The sequence below is a fragment of the Anser cygnoides genome, chromosome 11, assembly GCF_040182565.1.
Source record: "Anser cygnoides isolate HZ-2024a breed goose chromosome 11, Taihu_goose_T2T_genome, whole genome shotgun sequence".
NCBI lineage: Eukaryota > Metazoa > Chordata > Aves > Anseriformes > Anatidae > Anser > Anser cygnoides.
In genome coordinates, this window is record NC_089883.1 from 11,317,718 (window position 1) to 11,335,842 (window position 18,125).

The following is an 18,125-nucleotide window of genomic DNA, read 5'->3' on the forward strand; positions in this document are numbered from 1 at the left end:
AAGACCTTGGTGCAATGGCTGGCTTTTGCCAGGGCCAGGTCAAGCAGTGTACTGGCTTTGGAAGCAAAGATCATGGTAGCTCTTGCCTCCTTCTTATTAGCCATATGTGTGCAAGGACAAGTCTTTGAACTTTTATACCTGTTCAGCAGTGTGGACTGGCACAGGAGCATGATCTTGCTTTCGGGGTTTTGCACTAGGATGAAGTATGAAATAATCCAGGTTGGCCTGTTTAGCTTTTGGCATTCTAGGCAGCCCTGGCTCATGGGTCTGCATTTGCTGGTAGGGAGAGAGCCAAGTCTATCATCCCTCTGGATAAGGGAGTTGGAGAAACTTCAACCCAGTCAGTCTGGGGCATTTCTCCACTCCCTGGCCGGTGAAGGTACCCAAGCTGGTAAGGCCAGCCGGTAGTGGGCCTGGCAGGAGCTGTGGCTGGTGGAAGAGATGGGTGTCTAATCAGAGCTGCTCCCCGTGTCCTCAGCACCGCTGCCCAGGAAGCAGGTGTGCAGGGACGTGATGCACGGCATGATGCACGTTGGAGGTGCGACCAGCCTGCTGCCCAGGCCAGGCTGCTGGGATGAGCCTGCCGTGGATGGAGGCCACGAGTCAGGAGCTGAGACAGGCAGCAGTCACAGGGAGGGGAGAGGAGCCATGCCGTGCCCTGGCCTCTTGGCCGGTCTTGTTTTGCAGGTCTCACGTGCTGAGATGCCTGGCCTTTTCCTCTCATGTTTGGCACCACAGCAGCCGCAAGCGCCTGCCCCGCATCACCTTCATGGTGATCACCTTTGTGGTTCCATGGACACCACGCCATTGCCTACCTGGCGGGCACCCTCTGCTGGGGAGATGCCGGCAGGTTTCCCTTGGGCTGGCCAACAGGAGGCCTTTCCCTCTGACACCCAGACCTCTTTCAGCGATGGGATGTTGGATACGGGACGTTAGATGGGCTGCACCACAACAGAGCCGCAGCCAGGCCCCAGCTGAGGTGTCCGTGTCCATGCTTGGGACCAGGAATGGGGATGGCTAGGGTGACACTTGGACACAAATATCACATCTACCCCATTGGCTCCAACAGGTCGGGCACAAATCCCTTGTGGTGTCCTCCTGGGCTCCTGATGTGTCCCTAAAGCCACCTCCTTGCCTAAGCACATCCCCACGCTGTCCCCGCCTTGGCTCCCAGCACTGCATGAAACAGTGAGGCTGCTTGCACAAGAGGGGCTGCTCCCACCGCCCCCCTCCCTCCCGTGGCCTGGGTGGGGTGACTCACCCTCATCCATCACTGGAAACAGGATGAAGCAGAAGCAGCTTGATAAAAGATGTCTCTCAAACTGTGGGCAGGGTGCTCGTGGCAGGAGCAGTGCCCTGGGCATGTGGCTGTGAGCTCCTGCACCTAAAACTCACCCCTAGACCTGCTCCCTGGAAGGTGCCTGGCGAATGGCATGACTGCACCACCATTGTCCCCAGAAAACAGGAGAAATACCCAGAGCATTGAAAGGAGAGGGGGGAAAAAAAAAAAAAAAAAAGCTTGAGCTATCATCGTGGCCTCAGTCTTCCCATAAGACCTCTCTGTGGATGCAGAGTGCTGGGGAAAGGCAAAGCCAGCTGTACTCCCATGACCCCACCAGCAGCCCAGAGGAGTGCATGCAGCATCCCCCAGCCACTGCCACACCACGCTCCCATCCACCACGCTCCCATCGCCGCTGAGGACGGGGGTCACTGGGGAAGGACGGCAGCTCCATCTCGCAGGGTTCTTCTCCAGGGAGAAGCACAGCTGTGCTGTGCGTGAACCATCAGCTCCCACCCCATGGGGGAAAAGGGTTGTGTGCTAAGTGGAAATTCAGGGAAATCCTGTCTCTGGGAAGCGGGATTCCAACAGCTGGACCGGGCAGCTCCGTGGTTATCCCACTCCCACACCTCTCCAAGAGGCCCAAAGCCACAAACTCCAGCGATCGCCCCCCAGCACCTGCCCCATTTGCTCTGAAGCCCACATCTCCCTTGCTTTGCAGATGCTTCTGGATCTGGAGCTGACTCCACATCCAGGCATTGCCTGCGCCAGCAGATGCGCCCGCAGCACAGTTCTGCACATGTTTCCCAGCCACGTCACCTTTGCCACCCCTTTGTTCTTTTTTTTTTTTTTTCTTTTTAAACAACCCCCAGGGAGGGATTCAGTGTTCAGATTGAGTAGCAACAGTCTGGGACTTGAGGGGACATGGCAAAGTCTGACCAGGAATGCCTCATTTCCTGCTGGGCATGAACTTGGTAAAAAACAAGACGTGGTTTTAACCTCCCTCCGCCAAGGGGGTTGGAAGCACAAGAAAACTGCTGGGAGAAACACGCCAGGCTGGCTTCTTGCCCGCAGTCCCGGGAGGCGGCGTGGGCAGGCGGGGAGGCAGCACCTCTGAGCAGCAGCCGGCCCTGGGGATCGGCGGGCGCTCCAGCATCGCCGCGGCAGAGGTAGGCTCAGCACGGGGAAGGGGCGCGGGTGCTTCTGCAGGTGCTGCTCAGATGGTCCCCACTGCCCAGGGGTGTCCAGCAGTGTCTTGGCCAAATGCCTTGGCCAAAACCATGACAGCATGCTTGTTTTCCAAGTTCTCTGCTTGCTGTGGCACGGTGCTGCTGCCAGCCAGCTCTGAGGATGCAGGGTTGGAAGTAGTGACACAGGGCAGCTTCTCCGTTGCCTCTTCATTAGTCCTGTTCCCTTGGGGTTGCCTCTGTCTGGGGCTTGGAGAGGGGCAGCCCCGATGCACCGAGTGCCCCCTGCACCCACAAGCAGAAGCTGGATTTTCTGATGAGAAGCCAGCCCAAGGCAGGGTGGGAGCCCAGGCTGGGTCCAATGGGGGGTGCCTGAATGCACTCCCAGATGCGAGGTGGTGATGTTCATAGTGGGGGATCCAGGTGCCAATTTCCAACCCCCCAGGCAGCAGGATGACTCTGTGGAATGGCTCCTTCCCCTTCTACCCTGGCACCAATGCTTGCTTCCCCTTCAACACCACCTCGGCCGTCATCGCCTCCGTCTTCCTCTCTGCGCTGGCCACTTCCATCATCATCCTTCCGGGCATCCGAGGAAAGGGGGTAAGTGGAGGGGCTGGGAGGGCTCAGCCCCATGCTGGGTGCACCCCATGTGCCGCCCCCTTCCCTGCCTCTACAGCAGACCCGGGAGCAAACACGGCCCTGGGGCAGGGGCCTGCCGATGGCCAGGGCTATGGGATCTCCAGCGAGCCCTGAGGACGAGCTCCAGCCCAGCTCCCATGCCGGAGGAGCCAGACTCCACCACCCCAAATTTACAGACAGCCCAGATCTGAGCTTGGCAAGTTCTCGGTTAGATTTAGCCTGAATGATTTCACTGGGTGAGGCACAAAGAGCTTGCTCCACCTTCCTGAATCCCCAAAAAAACAGGCGGTGTGCACTGTGCATGCCTCAGCACTGTCAGACAAGCCCAGGGGGATGTGTAGCAAACCCACCTTGCCCTGACCCCACCGCTCGCACATCACAAGCCTGCAGAAAGGTGTTTCCCACCCAGAAAACCCACTGCCCCACTGCTTTTGTCTCTGGCTGTGGCCAGCTGCCAGCACATAAAAACACATGAGGTTTGGATAAGTGTGGAAACTTCTACTCAGGACTATTAAAGGGAGTGGCTCCATCTTTCTCAGAAAGGGAAAGGCACAGTTTTCCCAAATGGGCTGTTTTGACCTTCTTGCCCTTCCTTGACCTCCCTTCTGCCTTCTCCCCCCAGCTGTCCCCATGCCATGGAAGGGAAGCCCAAGCCATGGGTCCTTCTCCTCTCCTACTCACCCACAGAGCCTGTGGGGTCGCTCCCCAGGCTAAGGATGGACCCATTTCTGGTGGGACATGCTTGGAGCTGAGGTCCAAGTCACAAAATCTGAGACCTCTGCTTCCCACTTGCAGCGACTCTTCTGGCTCCTGCGGGTGATGATGGGACTCTTCATCGGAGCGGTGGTCCTCAGTGAGTACGGGGGTCCAGGGGCACTCAGAGCCAGGTGGGGAAGAGCAAGAATGTCCAAGATGTGTGGCATGGAGGAGCAAGGTGTGGGGGGATGAAATGAATGGAGCAGCCAAGCCCAGCCTGCAGGATGAGCTCACAGGGAAGACCAACCCATTTCTGTGCCCAGGACCTGGCTCCCTCAGGGCAATCAGCAAGTCGTGGGAGCCATCTCCTCTCTAAAGGTTGGTGGTCAGATGCACAGAGCATCTCTAGCACAGACAACGAAAGCTTGCTGCCATCTGCCAGGGGACCCAAACAAACTGGCAGGTATTTAGATGGGGACCAAAGCCTGAAGGGTGCCCACAAACCAGCCCCATTGCCAGTAGGTCTGGGGGGCTGAGCTGGGAGAAACCATCCCAAATGGGGCTCCTGAGCTCATGGGTAGGTGTTGGGGAGATGACACGCAAGCACGTGTACCTTCTGCTCACAAGCCAGGCTTACAACCTAGGCTTCACCCTTGGGATGGTGTTCAGGCCATGATGGCAGTCACAGCAGGTACTCCCACGGACATTATCACTAGATGGCTGGCCACCAGGCCGTGGCTAACCTGTCTTTACAGCCATACAGTTCACCAGGGACTGGGAGAGCGGCTGGGTGACAGCAAACACCTCCTACAAGTCCTTCAGCAGTGCCATGGTGAAGGCGGACATCGGGCTGCACATCGGCCTGGCGGGGGTGAACGTCACGCTGGTGGGTGAGTGCGTGTCGCAAACGGAAGGGATTGGGCACACGCTTGGCTACCCTGCACGTACCGGGAAATCTTGGAGCTGCCTCCAAGGCTGAGAGAAGACCTTAGGCTTCCTCCTCTGGCAGGAAACCCGGTGAATCAGGTCAATGAGACCATCAACTACAACGAGCACTTTGCCTGGAGCTTCGATGCGGACTATGACCACAGCTACAGCGAGGGCCTGGAGAAGGGGCTGCCCAGCCCCATCCTCTACGTGGTGGAGAAGTTCACCACAGAAAGCCCCTGCAACATGCACAGGCAGTACCGCATCTCCGGCCACTACGCGTCCATCACGCTGTGGTAAGGTGGAGCAGGAGGTCAGTGCCATCTCTGCTTAGTCAGGAAGTAGGAAGAACCGAGTAGAGCCAAGAATGCTTGGTGGAGCTGCTCTCTTCCTTGGAAGTCCACAACAAAGCCTTGGCTGGTCTCAGGGACCCTCCCTTCTGAAGAATTAGAGATGCTCGCACCCATGATTGGCCATCTCCCCTGTAGTCCTTTTCTAACTCCTGCACCCTAATGCAGCAAGATGGTGAAAATATTCTGCATTATCTAAAGGAAAGCACAGGAAGCTTCATGTAGTGTTTTTTCCTTCCTGGCCTGATGAACTCCACCACAACCGTTCCATCACCTCCCCTCCTCAGAAGAGGGCGAGAAGAAAGTATGTTGGAATGGAAAAAAAAAAGGCTCAAGGGTTGAGACAAAGATAATTTAATTAAAGGGAAATGGAAGAGGAAAAAAAGAAAAGAAAAAAACAACAACAACAACAAGCAAAGGCTGTGCTGAAGCACAAGGAGAGGAAAAAAAATTCTCTACTTCCCATCATTGATTGATATTCTGCCATGTCCTGGGAAGCAGGACCTCAATATGCATAGCAGCTGTCTGGGAGGACAGATGTCTTCATAACGAGACCCTCCCCCCCTTCCCCTTCCCCACGTTTAATTGCTGGGTGTGACACCATGCAGTATGGAATATCCCTTTGGCCAGTTTAGGTCAGCTGCCCCAGTGATATCCCCTCCCCACCTCTTGCCCACTGCCTACCTACTGGCTTTGGGGGGCTTTGGAGGGAGTCCCAGTGCTGTGCCAGCACTGCTCAGCAGCAGACACAACACTGGTGTGATACCAGTGCTGTTCTAGCTACAAGTGCAGGCACAGCACTGTATGGGCTGCTGCAGGGAAAGTTAACTCCATCCCCGCCAGGCCCGGTGCACTTCATGAGGCTTCTGGCGCAAGGTCCTCTCCCAGGCCACCTGGCTGAAGACGCAGAGCCCTGCTGAGACCGCTGTGGGGGTCCCTCCAGCAAGCTGGAGCAGGCGTGAGACATGCTGGAGGGTAGCAGGAGGGAACATCGAGAGGGTGCTCAGGAGCTGTTTGTGGCATAAAACAGGGATCCTTTGTGTGCGCTGTGACTGCAGGGTCTCGGAGCATCCCCATGTGTCTCAGAGATCATGAGAAAGGCTGCAGGGACAAGGGCCTTGTAATCCTTGCAAGGGTGCCAGCACCCAGCCCCAGCTCACGTCCCCCTCTTCATTCTCAAAAGTAACTGGCCATGCCTAAACCTCTCTGCTATTGAGAAGGGAGTTATTTCAAGGCAAGGAAGTTGATGTAAAAGTATTCTTCTTTATTGTTCTTGGAATCAGAGTAACTTCTCACCTACCCGTGAGATAAACGCAAACAGCACGCACAGGGCAGGGCTGGGAGCTGGGTTCACTCCAGATGCTGAATCAGAGGCAGGCAGGGCTTCTTGTTTGGTTTTTCCTACAAAGGTCTCCCTTTCTGCCATTCTCCCTTTGAATAGGTGGGAACCACCTGGAGTTGGCCAGTCGTGGAGGACTACATGGTCAGAGAAAGGCTTAATTTGGAGGGGACCTTTGGAAGTTTCCAGATGTGCCCCCGCTTCAGAGCAGGGCTGGTGTCAAAGCCAGATCAGGGTGCTCGGGGCCTTGTGCAGTTTAGTGCTGAATGCCCCTGGGTGCGGAGAGGCCCCTCTACCACCGCAGGAATTTTCGTGCCCAAGTGTGATGCGTGCAGCTCAGTTTTGTGGTCCTTTCACAGGATGGCCTTATGCACCTGGCTCATTTCCATCTTGCTCTTCTCCATGCCCATCCTCCTTTATGGTGGCTACATGCTCCTGCTCACTGCCGCACTGATGCTCTTCTCACTGCTCTTCTTTGTCACTGCGAGGAACACCCCGAAGTGTCCCATCCAGTTCGGACCAGCCTCCCTGAAAACAGACTACGGTGGATCCTTTTGGCTGACATTAGCAACAGGTGAGTGCTCACCTTGCTGCTGGGGCTTTTGTTGCCCATCTCTGCACCAATGATGCCCCCAAAGTACTTTGTCCACACGCATCTGAGTGACCCCAGTTACCTGTGCGGAGGTGTGCGCTGGGAAGTGCTATGAAAGTCCTGAATCACTAAGCTGGGGAAAGACCTGGCCTGGAAGGTCCCTTGGATATCTCTCACACAGCCCTTGCCCAGAGCAGGGTTAACCACAAAGCCACATCAGGTTGTCCAGGGCCTTGTTCGGTCTGGTGGTGGATATCCCCATGGTCAGAGACCCCCTCCGCCTTTCAGAACCTGTCCCACGGCTGTTCCACTCATGGAGAGCAATTTTTTTCTGTATATCAAGGTGGAATTTCCCCTGTTGCACCTGTGCACCTCTGAGAAGGGACTGGCTTTTGTTCAGCAGAGGTTCCCCTGAAGACTCCTCTTTACCTGGCTAAGCAAGCCCAGCTCCTCCAGACGTTCCCCATACATGGTGGGCTCCAGCCCCATCTGTCTTGGCCTTCTGCCCCAGTTTACTGGCTAGTTTCTTGTGCTGGAGAGCCCAAACTGACAGCAGTGTCCAGATGTGGAGGTGCAGTAGGAAGGTGAGAAGGGAAATTACCCTTCCCTTGACCTCCCAGGTCTGGCCTCCATCCCCAGGTCTGGGTCTGGGTGGGATGGGACATGTTAGGAGGAAGCACAGGGGCCAACGCTTGTCTTCACACTGTGTGTTTCAGGGCTGCTGTGCCTGCTGCTGGGGCTGGGCGTGATCATCCTCAACTCCGTGCGGCCACAGAAGCTGAAGCTTGTCTTTAACCTGGATGAGGGAAAGGGAGTAAAAGCAGAAGGGTGGGACAAGCCCCACCTGCCAGATGAGTCCAGCTCCTCTGAGCAGGATGTGCTGATGGTCCCCCTAAATGAGCTTTGCGAGGTGACGACCACCCAGCTGTAAGGCACAGTTGTGGGGGGGCAGGAGAAGGAGGACACTGTCCCCCCCGAATACGTGTTCAGGTCCAAACCCCCAGGAGCCCAGGTGAAAAGAGACACATCAAGAGCTGACTGAAAAGAATATCAAAATCTGGAAAGATTCCTCAAAAACAGCAGTTGTATCCCCCTCCCCTCGCCCCCTTTCCCCCCCCCCTCCCCCCGTTTAATTTTTTTCAATTGTTGAACTCACCAGCAGCTGGAAGAGATTTTAGGGTGAGGTGAATCCTTGTCCTGTCCCTGGCTGCCCAGTTACAGACACTGGGCTACTGCCCTTCCCTTTAGCCCATCCATCCGCAACAACACCTGGGAGCGCTCCCTACGATATGGAAATTAAACCAGAAGAAACTAGAGATAAACCAAATAATTGCAGAAGCACGAATATGAACGAAAGGAGGAGCAGCGTGCCCCCGATAGCATTATTACCCCAAAGGCCTCCAAGAGGCCCACTCTGCCCGTTGTCAGGCAGTAAGACGGAGCAGAGCCGTGGTCACCAGGGTGCCCTGTATCCATCACCTCGTGGTCTGGAGTGAAGGATGGGTTGTCAAGGAGGCCCATGATTTAGTGCCACGTTGGATGTCCCAAACCCCGATGGCGTCCTGAATGCTGGAGGCACCAATTTCTGGAGGCATCCTGGATTTCAGACACATCCAAGCACCCCACTGCTGAGGCTCATGGGCGGTGGGTCAGAGACCTGCTGGGCTGCATGCTGGGCTGGAAGCAGAGCAGTCAGAGTTGGTTGGTAGGCTCCTGCTTCTTACACTGCTTACAAACACCCCATACCACGAGCCTGTGAGCAGCCTAGGAGGCTGGATCACAAAGGAGCATCAAACCACCTGCCCTGCCCTACAAAGAGCCAGGAGGGGGCCCAGGGCCGTCTCCTCACCCTGCTCCCCTCCCTGGCTCTGTACAAAGCTCTGGATGCAGTTTCACTCACGTTTGGTGTCAAAGGCTGGAACATCATCGATGGTCACAGAAAGTGAGATACCAGCACTCTTGCAGCCCTCTGACAGGAAGACAAAACATTCCAGTGGGAGGGAGGGAGAGGATGAGATGGGAATGGAGGTGCTACAGTGCCCCGCAGAGTGGCTGTAAGCAACGTGCAAGAGGTGAGCGTCTGGGAGGCTAGTTTCGCCCTTCTTAGCTGTGGAAATGAACTTGTCATGGGGCATGCAAAGCTGGAATCCTGCAAATCCAGGGTGGATGTGGCCACCCACTCCCAGCTACCAGCAGCAAGCAGGTACCTTGGCCGTGCAGGGAGGCTGGGGAGGGAATGCGCTTCAGGCTTGCATTCCTTCAACTCTATGCAACGCTTTTTTTTTTTTTCCCTGTATTGTATTCACTTGCTGTTCCCTCTGTCTTAGTAAAATAATTTGGACTCAGTCTTTCTCTTTTCTGTCAATAAAGTAGTCCCTCTGAGGGCTGGAGGGCTGGGGACGCTGTTCCTTTGACATGGCCGTCATAGGATAGGGAAGAAGTCACAGGCAGAGCCTTTTTGTGGTTCAGTATGGGACATCTGACCATGGCTAGTCAGTTCAGGGCTACAGGGGCAAGCTGACACTTGGGAAGCAGAGTATCAGAGCAACATCAGGCAGGTGGGATATGGGAGGGCTGGAGTGATCCTGGACATGAGGAGGTCTTGATGGGAGCAATCCCCAGCCCAGCACAGGTTTGCAGACAGACCACCGTGGGGCAGGCCCTGGGGGGGGGGGGGAAGAGGGGTGTTTAGGCATGACAACTCGTCCCACCCCACTCCAGATGGAAGACCCTTCAACAAGGACCTCGAAGACCCAAGAGGCATTTACAAAGAGGCTGGAGCTGAACTCCCTTCGTCTTGGAGACCTCAGCCAGGACATTCCCAAAGGTGTCTACTAGGAGATGCTTCAGCCTAAAGATGCAAGGTGTAACAAAAGACTTTTATTTATCAAATTGAAATTCAAGTGTGTTCCCCCTTGCAGCCCATCCTGGGGGCAAGGTAGCAGGCAGCTCTGGTGCTTGCTAGGTGGCACGATGGCTGCATGTCCTGGGGCACTGATTACCTCCAGGCACGGGGACCGTGGTCCTTACAGAGCCCCAGAAGCTGTGCTCTCCAAGTTGCTTAATGGTGTTTGCTCTGTCTGTTGCACTGGCTGTCTGGTGAGATGCCAGGTTCTGTCCAGCCATCAGACCCAATCTGGGCAGCATGGGGCCAGAAGCAGCCTGGGCTGAGAACCAGGGCTTTGTTGGCAATCACTTTACATCTTGTAATGTAAGTGTAATGTAAAGCCTGTGAGTCTCATCCTTCCTGGGGGTGCCTCTGCCAGGGCAACCCCCATGGAAAGGATGCCACCGCTGGGAGCTCACAAGCATTTGCCTGCAGACAAGGCCCACAGCCCCCACAGAAGAAAACAGCCCCAGAAAATACCCAACATGTTTCCAAGAAGTACTTTTAAATAAAAATTTATTAAAAATAGTAATTCTTGCCAGTAACAAATCATGCTAAAGCAACATAACCATCTTGTCAAAGGAATAAGTAGTCTAACTTAACAGCAAGAGTCTTTTCTCAGGAAGAAAAGAGTCAAAATACTGAAATTGTCTCCTTTACAATTAACTGGACTAAAGCTCTTCAGGCATCATCCAGATATGACTATCACCTTGCACATGCCAGTGGACACCTTGTGGGGCTGATGGATTTGGTTCCAGAGCCCATCTTTTATTTGTAATTGTGCAGCTTGGTGCACTTCATTTCTGACCTCGGCTACAAGCAGGCTGGGTCTGACTCAGGGTTGCATTTCGTGGTAAGCCCAGCCAGTACAAGCGTGCTCCAGCTGGACGGGTGTAATTTCATTCTTCCTTCCCCTCTGGCATCTTTTTTGGCCCATGTTAGGCTACAGTTCTTATCTAAGAAAGCCCAAGTTTGAAAGTGAAAACAATCACATCACCACTTTCCCCCTGGCAAGCTCCACGGTATGTTTACTCAGTCTTTATTTTAGGAGCAGCTTTTTTACTCTAGCTCATGCAGCATCCAGCCTGGGGGAGTCTGGGTCTGTGCCTGGCCTTCCTAGGTACATTTAAAGTTCTACGCAGTCTACATCAGTGCTTGGTAAAGAAAAACTGAACAGGTTTGATCACTGGTTTTTGGAGTCACAGGTGCTCCCCATGAGAAATCTCTCCAGAAAACTCAGTTGCTGGTATGGGAACTGGCCACCACAGACTCCCTGCACCAAGCTGTAGCAGGAATGGGCACTCCTCCTTGGGACAGATTCCCAGGTGAGCATATGGCTCAACTTGCTGGGGATCTGAGCTACTCAGATCGCAGCCTGCTGGCTCGTTGCAAAGCCTGCCCTTTTCCCAGAGAGGACAATCAGGGAAAGAGAATCTGCAAAGGTACTTCTGAGCAAGTCCCCATCCCATCATGGACTCATGCACTTTTTAAAGGCAGATGGACAGGGAGATGGGTGTTGGGAGACACCAAGAAGGGTTTGAGCTCTGCCCTCTTGGGCCTGCCTTCAGGGAAGGAATGGGAAAAGCTTTCTTCTACATGCCACCAGGGCTAATTCTGGAGGGCTGAGGAGGAGATCGTGCGTTGCTCATGAACTGAGGGTTGATGTACACTTCAGTCATCTCTTGGCAGTCTTCTGCTCTGACCTCATGGAGGTCAAAGAAAGTTTTCAGTAGGTCTGAGTTGAAGTAGTGCAGTGCGACAATAGTAATCCCAGCCACAAAACAGAGCAAGCCTGGAAGACAATGTGCTCTCTGAGAGCGATCCTGTAAACACCAGCACATTTCCCTCCCCATATTCTACTCTGATGGCCCCCTATTGAGGGACAATAACTTCTCCTATGAAAGATGGCATACTACTGTATGAGGTCACGTCAGCTTCTGTGCTGAGCATCATAAAAAACAAGTATGTGTCTTAAATCCCAGGCTTATGGTCCCCAATTCCTTGCACTGCTGCAATTTAGGGACTAAAAACCCCTCCACCGCCCTCAAGACAGGGACGGTGCTCCCAGTTTTGCCAGCCCTCTCCATATCTCTGCTGGGAGCTGCTGTGCCAAGACACAGGGTGAGCCTCCACTGGGCTGCACTCCCCAAGCTCTCTTGCCTCCATTTATGAGGAAAAAAATCTGGAACTCTTGCAAACCCAGACAGACTCTGCGGTGAGTCCTGTTGTAGCTTGTACTTACCAATCACTAGCGTGAGCCAGAAAGATCCCCCATAGTCTATGAGCAGGGATGCGGTCCCAAATTGGATCGGGCATAACAGGGAGTTCCTCACAGTGGAGAAGGAAAGCAATGAAAAGATCATGAAAGCCCCTGTGATCAGGACCATGTAGCCTCCATAGACTAGGACAGGCATGGAGAAGAGCATGTTGGAGATGAGCCACGTGCAAAAGGCCACCCTGGAAACAAGAAAAGACCACTGGATAAGATGAAGTGCCATAGCCTAGGAAGTTCTACGTGAGGATTTCCATGTGGAAGCAGAGATTCGTGGTCATCATGCCCCATCCCTGGAGGTGTTCAAGGCCAGGCTGGATGAGGCCCTGGGTAACCTGATCTAGTGGGTGGTGTCACTGCCCATGACAGCGGGGTTGGAACTGGGTGGTCTTTAAGGTCCCTTCCAACTCGAGCCATTCTATGATTCTTTGTTTCCCATGTCCTTGCATCTCCCCTGCAGAGAAGGACTCACCAGAGAGTGGCCGACGCGTAGTGGCCGGAGATGCGGTACTGCCTGTGCATGTTGCAGGGGCTTTCTGTGGTGAACTTCTCCGCCACGTAGAGGATGGGGCTGGGCAGCCCCTTCTCCAGGCCTTCGTTGTAGCTGTGGTCGTAGTCTGCATCAAAGCTCCAGGCAAAGTGCTCGTTGTAGTTGATGGTCTCATTGACCTGATTCACCGGGTTTCCTGCCAGAGGAGGAAGACTAAGGTCTTGCTGTGTCCCAGCAGGCTGGGCACTGCCAGCCAGGAGCACAGGCAACCCAGTGATGACATCGGCTCAGAAGCCTCCAGTAAAAGCAAGGCCATCCACAAAGCACTTGGAGACCTCCCAAGGCCATGGCCTCCAGAACTACAGGCAGGGACATCAGACTCACCCACCAGCGTGACGTTCACCCCTGCCAGGCCAACGTGCAGCCCGATGTCCGCCTTCACCATGGCACTGCTGAAGGACTTGTAGGAGGTGTTCGCTGTCACCCAACCGCTCTCCCAGTCCCCCGTGAACTGGACAGCTGCCAGAAACAATTGAAGGGCGGTTAAAGAAGGGTTGGTCTCGGACCTTGCTGTACTCCAGGTGGGCCTGGGATGAGCTCAAGCTGCCGCCTTCCTTCTGTGGCACCGCAAGGGAGTGTAAGAAGGGCAGGAGAAATGACTCAGCCGTAAGGACGTGCCTCAACCAGCTCCCACGCCCTGGCAGAGCTCTTGTCCTCCTCTTGCTGAGCATCCACTCCCTCAGTCCTGGAGGGGGGGAGCTCAGATTCCCAGGAACGAACCCCAAGACCTGATTCCTCCTTGGACATTCTCTTCAGGACTTCCCTGCAAGCTCCCCACCATGGCAAGCACCACAGCCCCCAAGGACAGGGCTCAGAAATGAGCCCACTCCTCAGCCTCAGGAACAGGGGTGAGTTTCATTGCCATTATTAAGCTCCCTAGGAAGCAGCATATAGCACTAATAGCAAAAATTGACTAGAATTTTTGTCAAATAGAGGTGGTTGAGAGGGGTGGCAAGCACCATTGCAGCTTTTGCTTGTCATTTCAGTTGGGGAAAGAAGAAAAACTTGAACCATTTTTGGTATACTTATTTTGAAAAAAAGCTTGTTTTTCTGAAACACTTTCACTTTGCCGTGGACTTAATTTTCCAGCAATAATAAAAGCTGAATGTAAAGACAATGATTGAATCTCAGGCTGCACAAGACCTTTCAAACCTGCCTGAAAATAAGTTCAGCTGCTGAATCAACTTGTGAGAGCACTGATCCGGTTGCAGCTTTGTAGGAACATTTTCTAGCTGCAGGGTTGAGTGTGCCCAACTGAAGACAGAAATCCTGATGCTGGCTTTACAACAATTAATTCCTCTTGTGTACCCAAGCAGCACCTGGCTGCATCCTTGTACTGAGAACAGCACTGTATGGCTCTCCAGAGCTGAGTGAGTGCTGAACTGGTTCAGGCTGTGGAGCAAGCCACGATCTCCTCCCCTCCTCCAGCTGCAACCTGGCACCGTGTTCCCTGGCAGCTCTGGTGGCATCTCCCAGCACTTAGACACCCCCAGGTGGACGACCACCACATGCCAGACTGGGCCCCATAACCCATGTGTCAGGTAGCAGAGTCAAGCAGCTGGTCACAGTTCGGCTATCCACTTCTATCCACTTTTATCCTCAAGTCGTTTCTCATTTCAGCTGTGCTTCATCATCCCACTCCAAGCAGTCTTATCAGTCCTGTACTTTAAAGCTAGGGTTTCTTTGATTTAGGGTCAGGACTGGTTGCTCTCCCCGCCCATCACCTTCCCTCTCCTCACTGCTGCTTATATACCCTGTAGCCCTGTCCAAATTTGAAATGCCCACAGCCTGGACTTTGCAGGTTCCAGCTGTCAGTCCCATTTATTACAGAAGATTTCCTGTTTTCTGCTCAATCAAATCCTCTCCTTTGCGTACTCCTGCCTTGCTCCTTGGAAAGTCTGTACCCCCTGCTTTCATCCTGACTACATTTTAGTTTGTCCTGCTCTCTACATCACTTTCACCCTCCAGTTTTGCCTGGCCGCAGCCCGAGCTACTTATCTGTGCTCCCGTGGCACCAGGTGGCTCAGGAAGGCTTGTGCAGCTGGAGGAACATGGGGCTCTTTGACCTCCTCGGTGCAGTTAGAGCAAGCAAAGTGCCTTCCCAATTCAGAAGTGAGCTCGGGCACCTCTAAGAGCTCTCAGCCCCTGTGCGAGTGGTGGGGGAGCCCAACTGAGGAGCTGCACGGCTGCTTTGCATAGTAAGGGAAGGGCAAACAGCCTCTGCCAAGCCACGGCTGTGATCACTGGCTCATACTCCCCAGACAGAGACCCTGCCCCAGGGTCAAATCCTGCCCTGTGCCCGCCCTCGAAGGGATGCGCAGCACTTACCAACAATCACCACTCCCACCACCAGGCTGAGGAGAACTCGGAGCATCCAGTACAGCCTCTGCATGGAGAGAGGTGGGATGTCAGGCACGGAGGAACAGCCCCTGGCCGTCCTCCCGCCTCGCCCCAGCATCCAAAACATGGGCAGTGGACGCTTATCCCCGGGAGGAAGGGTCACACACCGCCCGTCCACGGATGCCTGGGATGATGAGCAGAAAGCTGGAAGCGAACGTCAGGAAGACAATAATCACTATGATGGTGCTGACATCGAACACAAAGTGCTTCCTCTGCTGCAGGTAGAAGGGGTAGACGCCGTCGAAGAGAGTCATTCTGCACCTCCAGGAGCCTGGGGGAGAGAGGCAGTCACGGCAGAGGCTCAGACTGCCTCGTTCGCTTCTTGAGCCTGTGGTCACCAGCTCCAACTCAGCTCTGGAATAACCAGCTGCGGGAGGTCCACCTCAAAACTCAAGGAAATGACGCTGCAAGGAAATGGACGCGATGAAATACTCCCCAGAAGAGAAACATGCCACCCAAAGCCCTCAGGGGAGGAGAGGAAGTGCCTGGGTCAGGGCTTAGCCAGCCTGAGGGGTTTGTGGCTGTGTGGGGAACCGCAAGGTGCTGTCCTGCTGCAGCTTGAGGAACAGCCCAGACCCAGAAACCTGCCAAGCAGCTCCTCCCCAGACAGAGCCAGGTTTTTCCCTCCAGCAGATGTGGCCAGGGCTTTCCACGTTGTGGTGTGCCCTTCGAGGAAGTCTGCAAGACAGCAACCACTGCTCCTCCAAGCTGGCACATGCAGACTTCCTCCAAAATGACAATGAACTACTGAGAACATTGACTTCACAAAAGCAAAATTATCCCAGCCAGGGGCACCATCACCAAGCACAGCAAAGCCCACTACCTCCATTGCCACCCCCCCTCCTCAGAGAGGTTTTTCCCCAGGAACTGCAAAGTACAGTCTTAGGAGTAGCAAAGTATGATCTCTTTCTATGCTCGGTCCAGAGTGGTTCCAAAGGAACAGAAGCAACCTGTGGACCTGGGATGTGGGTCCAAGAATGGAGCACTGGCACGCATAAGCATCAGGGGCAAGTCTGTAGGTTATAGGAGACTGAGCTATACAAAATCAAATGGCAAAGTGTGCAGTTCCAAAAGATTGCTTTGAACTCCCACCAGCACTTTAGTTCCGACAATTACAGAAATTCACCCATTTCTGGGCTAGATATTTTCTACCAAAACTGATTACATTCTTAGTCCTTTCATTTTGCTTATTTAATAGCATCTCTGCATGTAACTACCCTGGGAAGTCTTCAAAAGTCAAGGAATGCCAGAACTAACATGACTCACAGCCAAATATAATTTCATTCTATCCTTGCATGGAGGAGTTGATTTTATTCTTATTTTCTGAAAACAGTAATAATCATATTTTTAGATAAGATCCAAACCAAAGCAATTCAGCCACAAAAGCGCAGGTCTCAAATCCCTAGAAGTGGGTGGTGATTACTGTAAGTATCTTAAAACGATTTACCAGGGCAGCTGAAGTCACTTTTCAATCCATAAAGCAATATTTTGTTTCAGAATAAATCTCTGTCAAGAAACCCAGATCATTACAGCAAACAGTTTAACAGACATTGAGTTTTACAGGGAAATTGTCTGGCTCACAACTGATCTAGCTCTCATCTTATCTAGACTCTCTGTTCCAGAATAACAGAGCTATCAAGTATACCTATAAATCTTGTTTCATATTGTTTTGTTGTAATTATTCCGGCATATTTCCATGGACAGCCAAGCACGGAGCAGGACAGCCTTCAATCACCATTCCTACTAGGATTACCTGATGAGCAGGAGCTGTAATTGAGTCCCAATGTTACAATATCAAACTGAAGTCCAGGGTTCCCAGATCAGCAAACGTGCCCACAGTCTGAGAGGCTGTAAGAGAAAGAATAAACAACCAGTTTAGACTACGACTAGTTAACTCTTGTTTTCTTTAATTTCACTGTTTTCATTTTATCTTTGTCCAAACTTCAAAAGATGGAAACACTTGGGAAGGGACACTTTCCAAGTCTGCATTGACTGAAATGCAACTCTTTGCAGCTTAAAACAGTCATCAAAAAACCAGTGATATATAAGAATTGAAAACACGGAATGTAACATGGAAAATGTTTCCTTTTTTAATCTAATTTAACTTTCAAACAATATCAAGGGATGTTTATACTTTGTCTACAATATAATTTATAAGAACAGTTCTGGGGGGAACTCCTAGGGAAACAGTGCTTTCTGTTGCTGCCTGTCCAATCTTTCTTTGAATTTCCTGCATGGAAGACCAGTTCCTTGGCATTTTCACTGCTTTGAAGTGGAAAACTGGGGCCCGCAGCTCAGGGCAGAAGAAGTTGAAGTTGTTGCACCTTGGAAAGCAACCTCCATGCAGAAACAAGTATGTGCCCTAGAGCCCTTGTCATCTCCTCTATCGATGCATGGAGACAAAGTCTAGAGACATCTTCAAGGAAAGGTTCAGTAATTTAGTAGAAATGGACATAAAAGTATATATTTCGTTTAAAATATTCTGGACTAGCAACCACGTTTTCCTGTCATAGAATGAGTCAGGCTGGAAGGGAACTTTCAGAGGACTCCAGCCCAAACCTCGCAGCAGAGGCAACAGCAACCCTAGATTGGGTTGCTGGGGGCTGCAGATTGATATTTCCCATCAAAATTTCCAAGGGCATTCTCTTGGAAGTTCAGGGGTGTGGGGACCCCCTGTACTATCCCACCCCTAAAGAAAAAAAAAAAAAAAAGTCAAATCAGTTTAAGGAAAAACTTCCGCGTTAGTTCAGGATGGAGACCCGTCCTTTCCTCCCCACCCTCACCCATCCGGGACCCCTTAGGCAGGGTAGCGAGCACCAGGGGCTGCTCCCCGGAGCTCGCCAAGGGCTGGGGCAGCAGCGGGGCGCCCCGCGGCGAGGCGCCGGCGGCGGGCAGCGGGGCGCGGGCGAGCCGGCGCGGGGGGCGGCGGCCCTTCCCCAGGCACCTACCTGCTGGCGGCGGCGGCGCTCGGGTGGTACCGGCCCGCGCAGCGCTCTTATAGGCGGCG

The 18,125-nt window shown here is 53.2% G+C and overlaps 2 protein-coding genes across 4 annotated transcripts; one reads left to right on the plus strand and one right to left on the minus strand.

Annotated features, from left to right (window-relative positions):
* The first annotated feature begins 1,520 nt into the window (after positions 1–1,520).
* LOC106047427 (dual oxidase maturation factor 1) lies at positions 1,521–8,128 on the plus strand. Its single transcript, XM_013198893.3, has 7 exons — positions 1,521–2,448; positions 2,912–3,066; positions 3,901–3,958; positions 4,557–4,691; positions 4,811–5,024; positions 6,777–6,991; positions 7,726–8,128. Exons 2-7 carry the CDS (start codon positions 2,920–2,922, stop codon positions 7,938–7,940), a joined length of 984 nt encoding a protein of 327 aa, XP_013054347.3. The 5' UTR covers positions 1,521–2,448; positions 2,912–2,919; the 3' UTR covers positions 7,941–8,128.
* Positions 8,129–10,399: 2,271 nt separating this feature from the next.
* On the minus strand, positions 10,400–18,106 carry DUOXA2 (dual oxidase maturation factor 2). Of its 3 annotated transcripts, none has more exons than XM_067003613.1 (8): positions 18,067–18,106; positions 16,872–16,966; positions 15,226–15,389; positions 15,047–15,104; positions 13,043–13,177; positions 12,641–12,854; positions 12,139–12,353; positions 10,402–11,688 (listed from the first exon to the last, which is right to left on the minus strand). In XM_067003613.1, exons 3-8 carry the CDS (start codon positions 15,370–15,372, stop codon positions 11,489–11,491), a joined length of 969 nt encoding a protein of 322 aa, XP_066859714.1. In that variant the 5' UTR covers positions 15,373–15,389; positions 16,872–16,966; positions 18,067–18,106; the 3' UTR covers positions 10,402–11,488. The 3 variants fall into 3 exon arrangements, with proteins under 3 accessions (XP_066859715.1, XP_066859714.1, XP_066859713.1); XM_067003612.1 differs by having other exon boundaries at positions 10,404–11,688; positions 15,226–15,522; XM_067003614.1 differs by lacking the exon at positions 15,226–15,389 and having other exon boundaries at positions 10,400–11,688; positions 18,067–18,085.
* Between the last annotated feature and the right edge of the window lie 19 nt (positions 18,107–18,125).

Coding starts and splice junctions, on each gene's coding strand:
- LOC106047427 (XM_013198893.3), top strand. CDS start 2,920: ATGACTCTGTGGAATGGCTCCTTCCCCTTCTACCCTGGCACCAATGCT. Junction 5,025..6,776: donor TACGCGTCCATCACGCTGTG/GTAAGGTGGAGC, acceptor GTCCTTTCACAG/GATGGCCTTATGCACCTGGC. Junction 6,992..7,725: donor TTGGCTGACATTAGCAACAG/GTGAGTGCTCAC, acceptor TGTGTGTTTCAG/GGCTGCTGTGCCTGCTGCTG.
- DUOXA2 (XM_067003613.1), bottom strand. CDS start 15,372: ATGACTCTCTTCGACGGCGTCTACCCCTTCTACCTGCAGCAGAGGAAG. Junction 13,178..15,046: donor GGTGGGAGTGGTGATTGTTG/GTAAGTGCTGCG, acceptor TGTTTCTGGCAG/CTGTCCAGTTCACGGGGGAC. Junction 11,689..12,138: donor CTGGCTCACGCTAGTGATTG/GTAAGTACAAGC, acceptor ATTGTCTTCCAG/GCTTGCTCTGTTTTGTGGCT.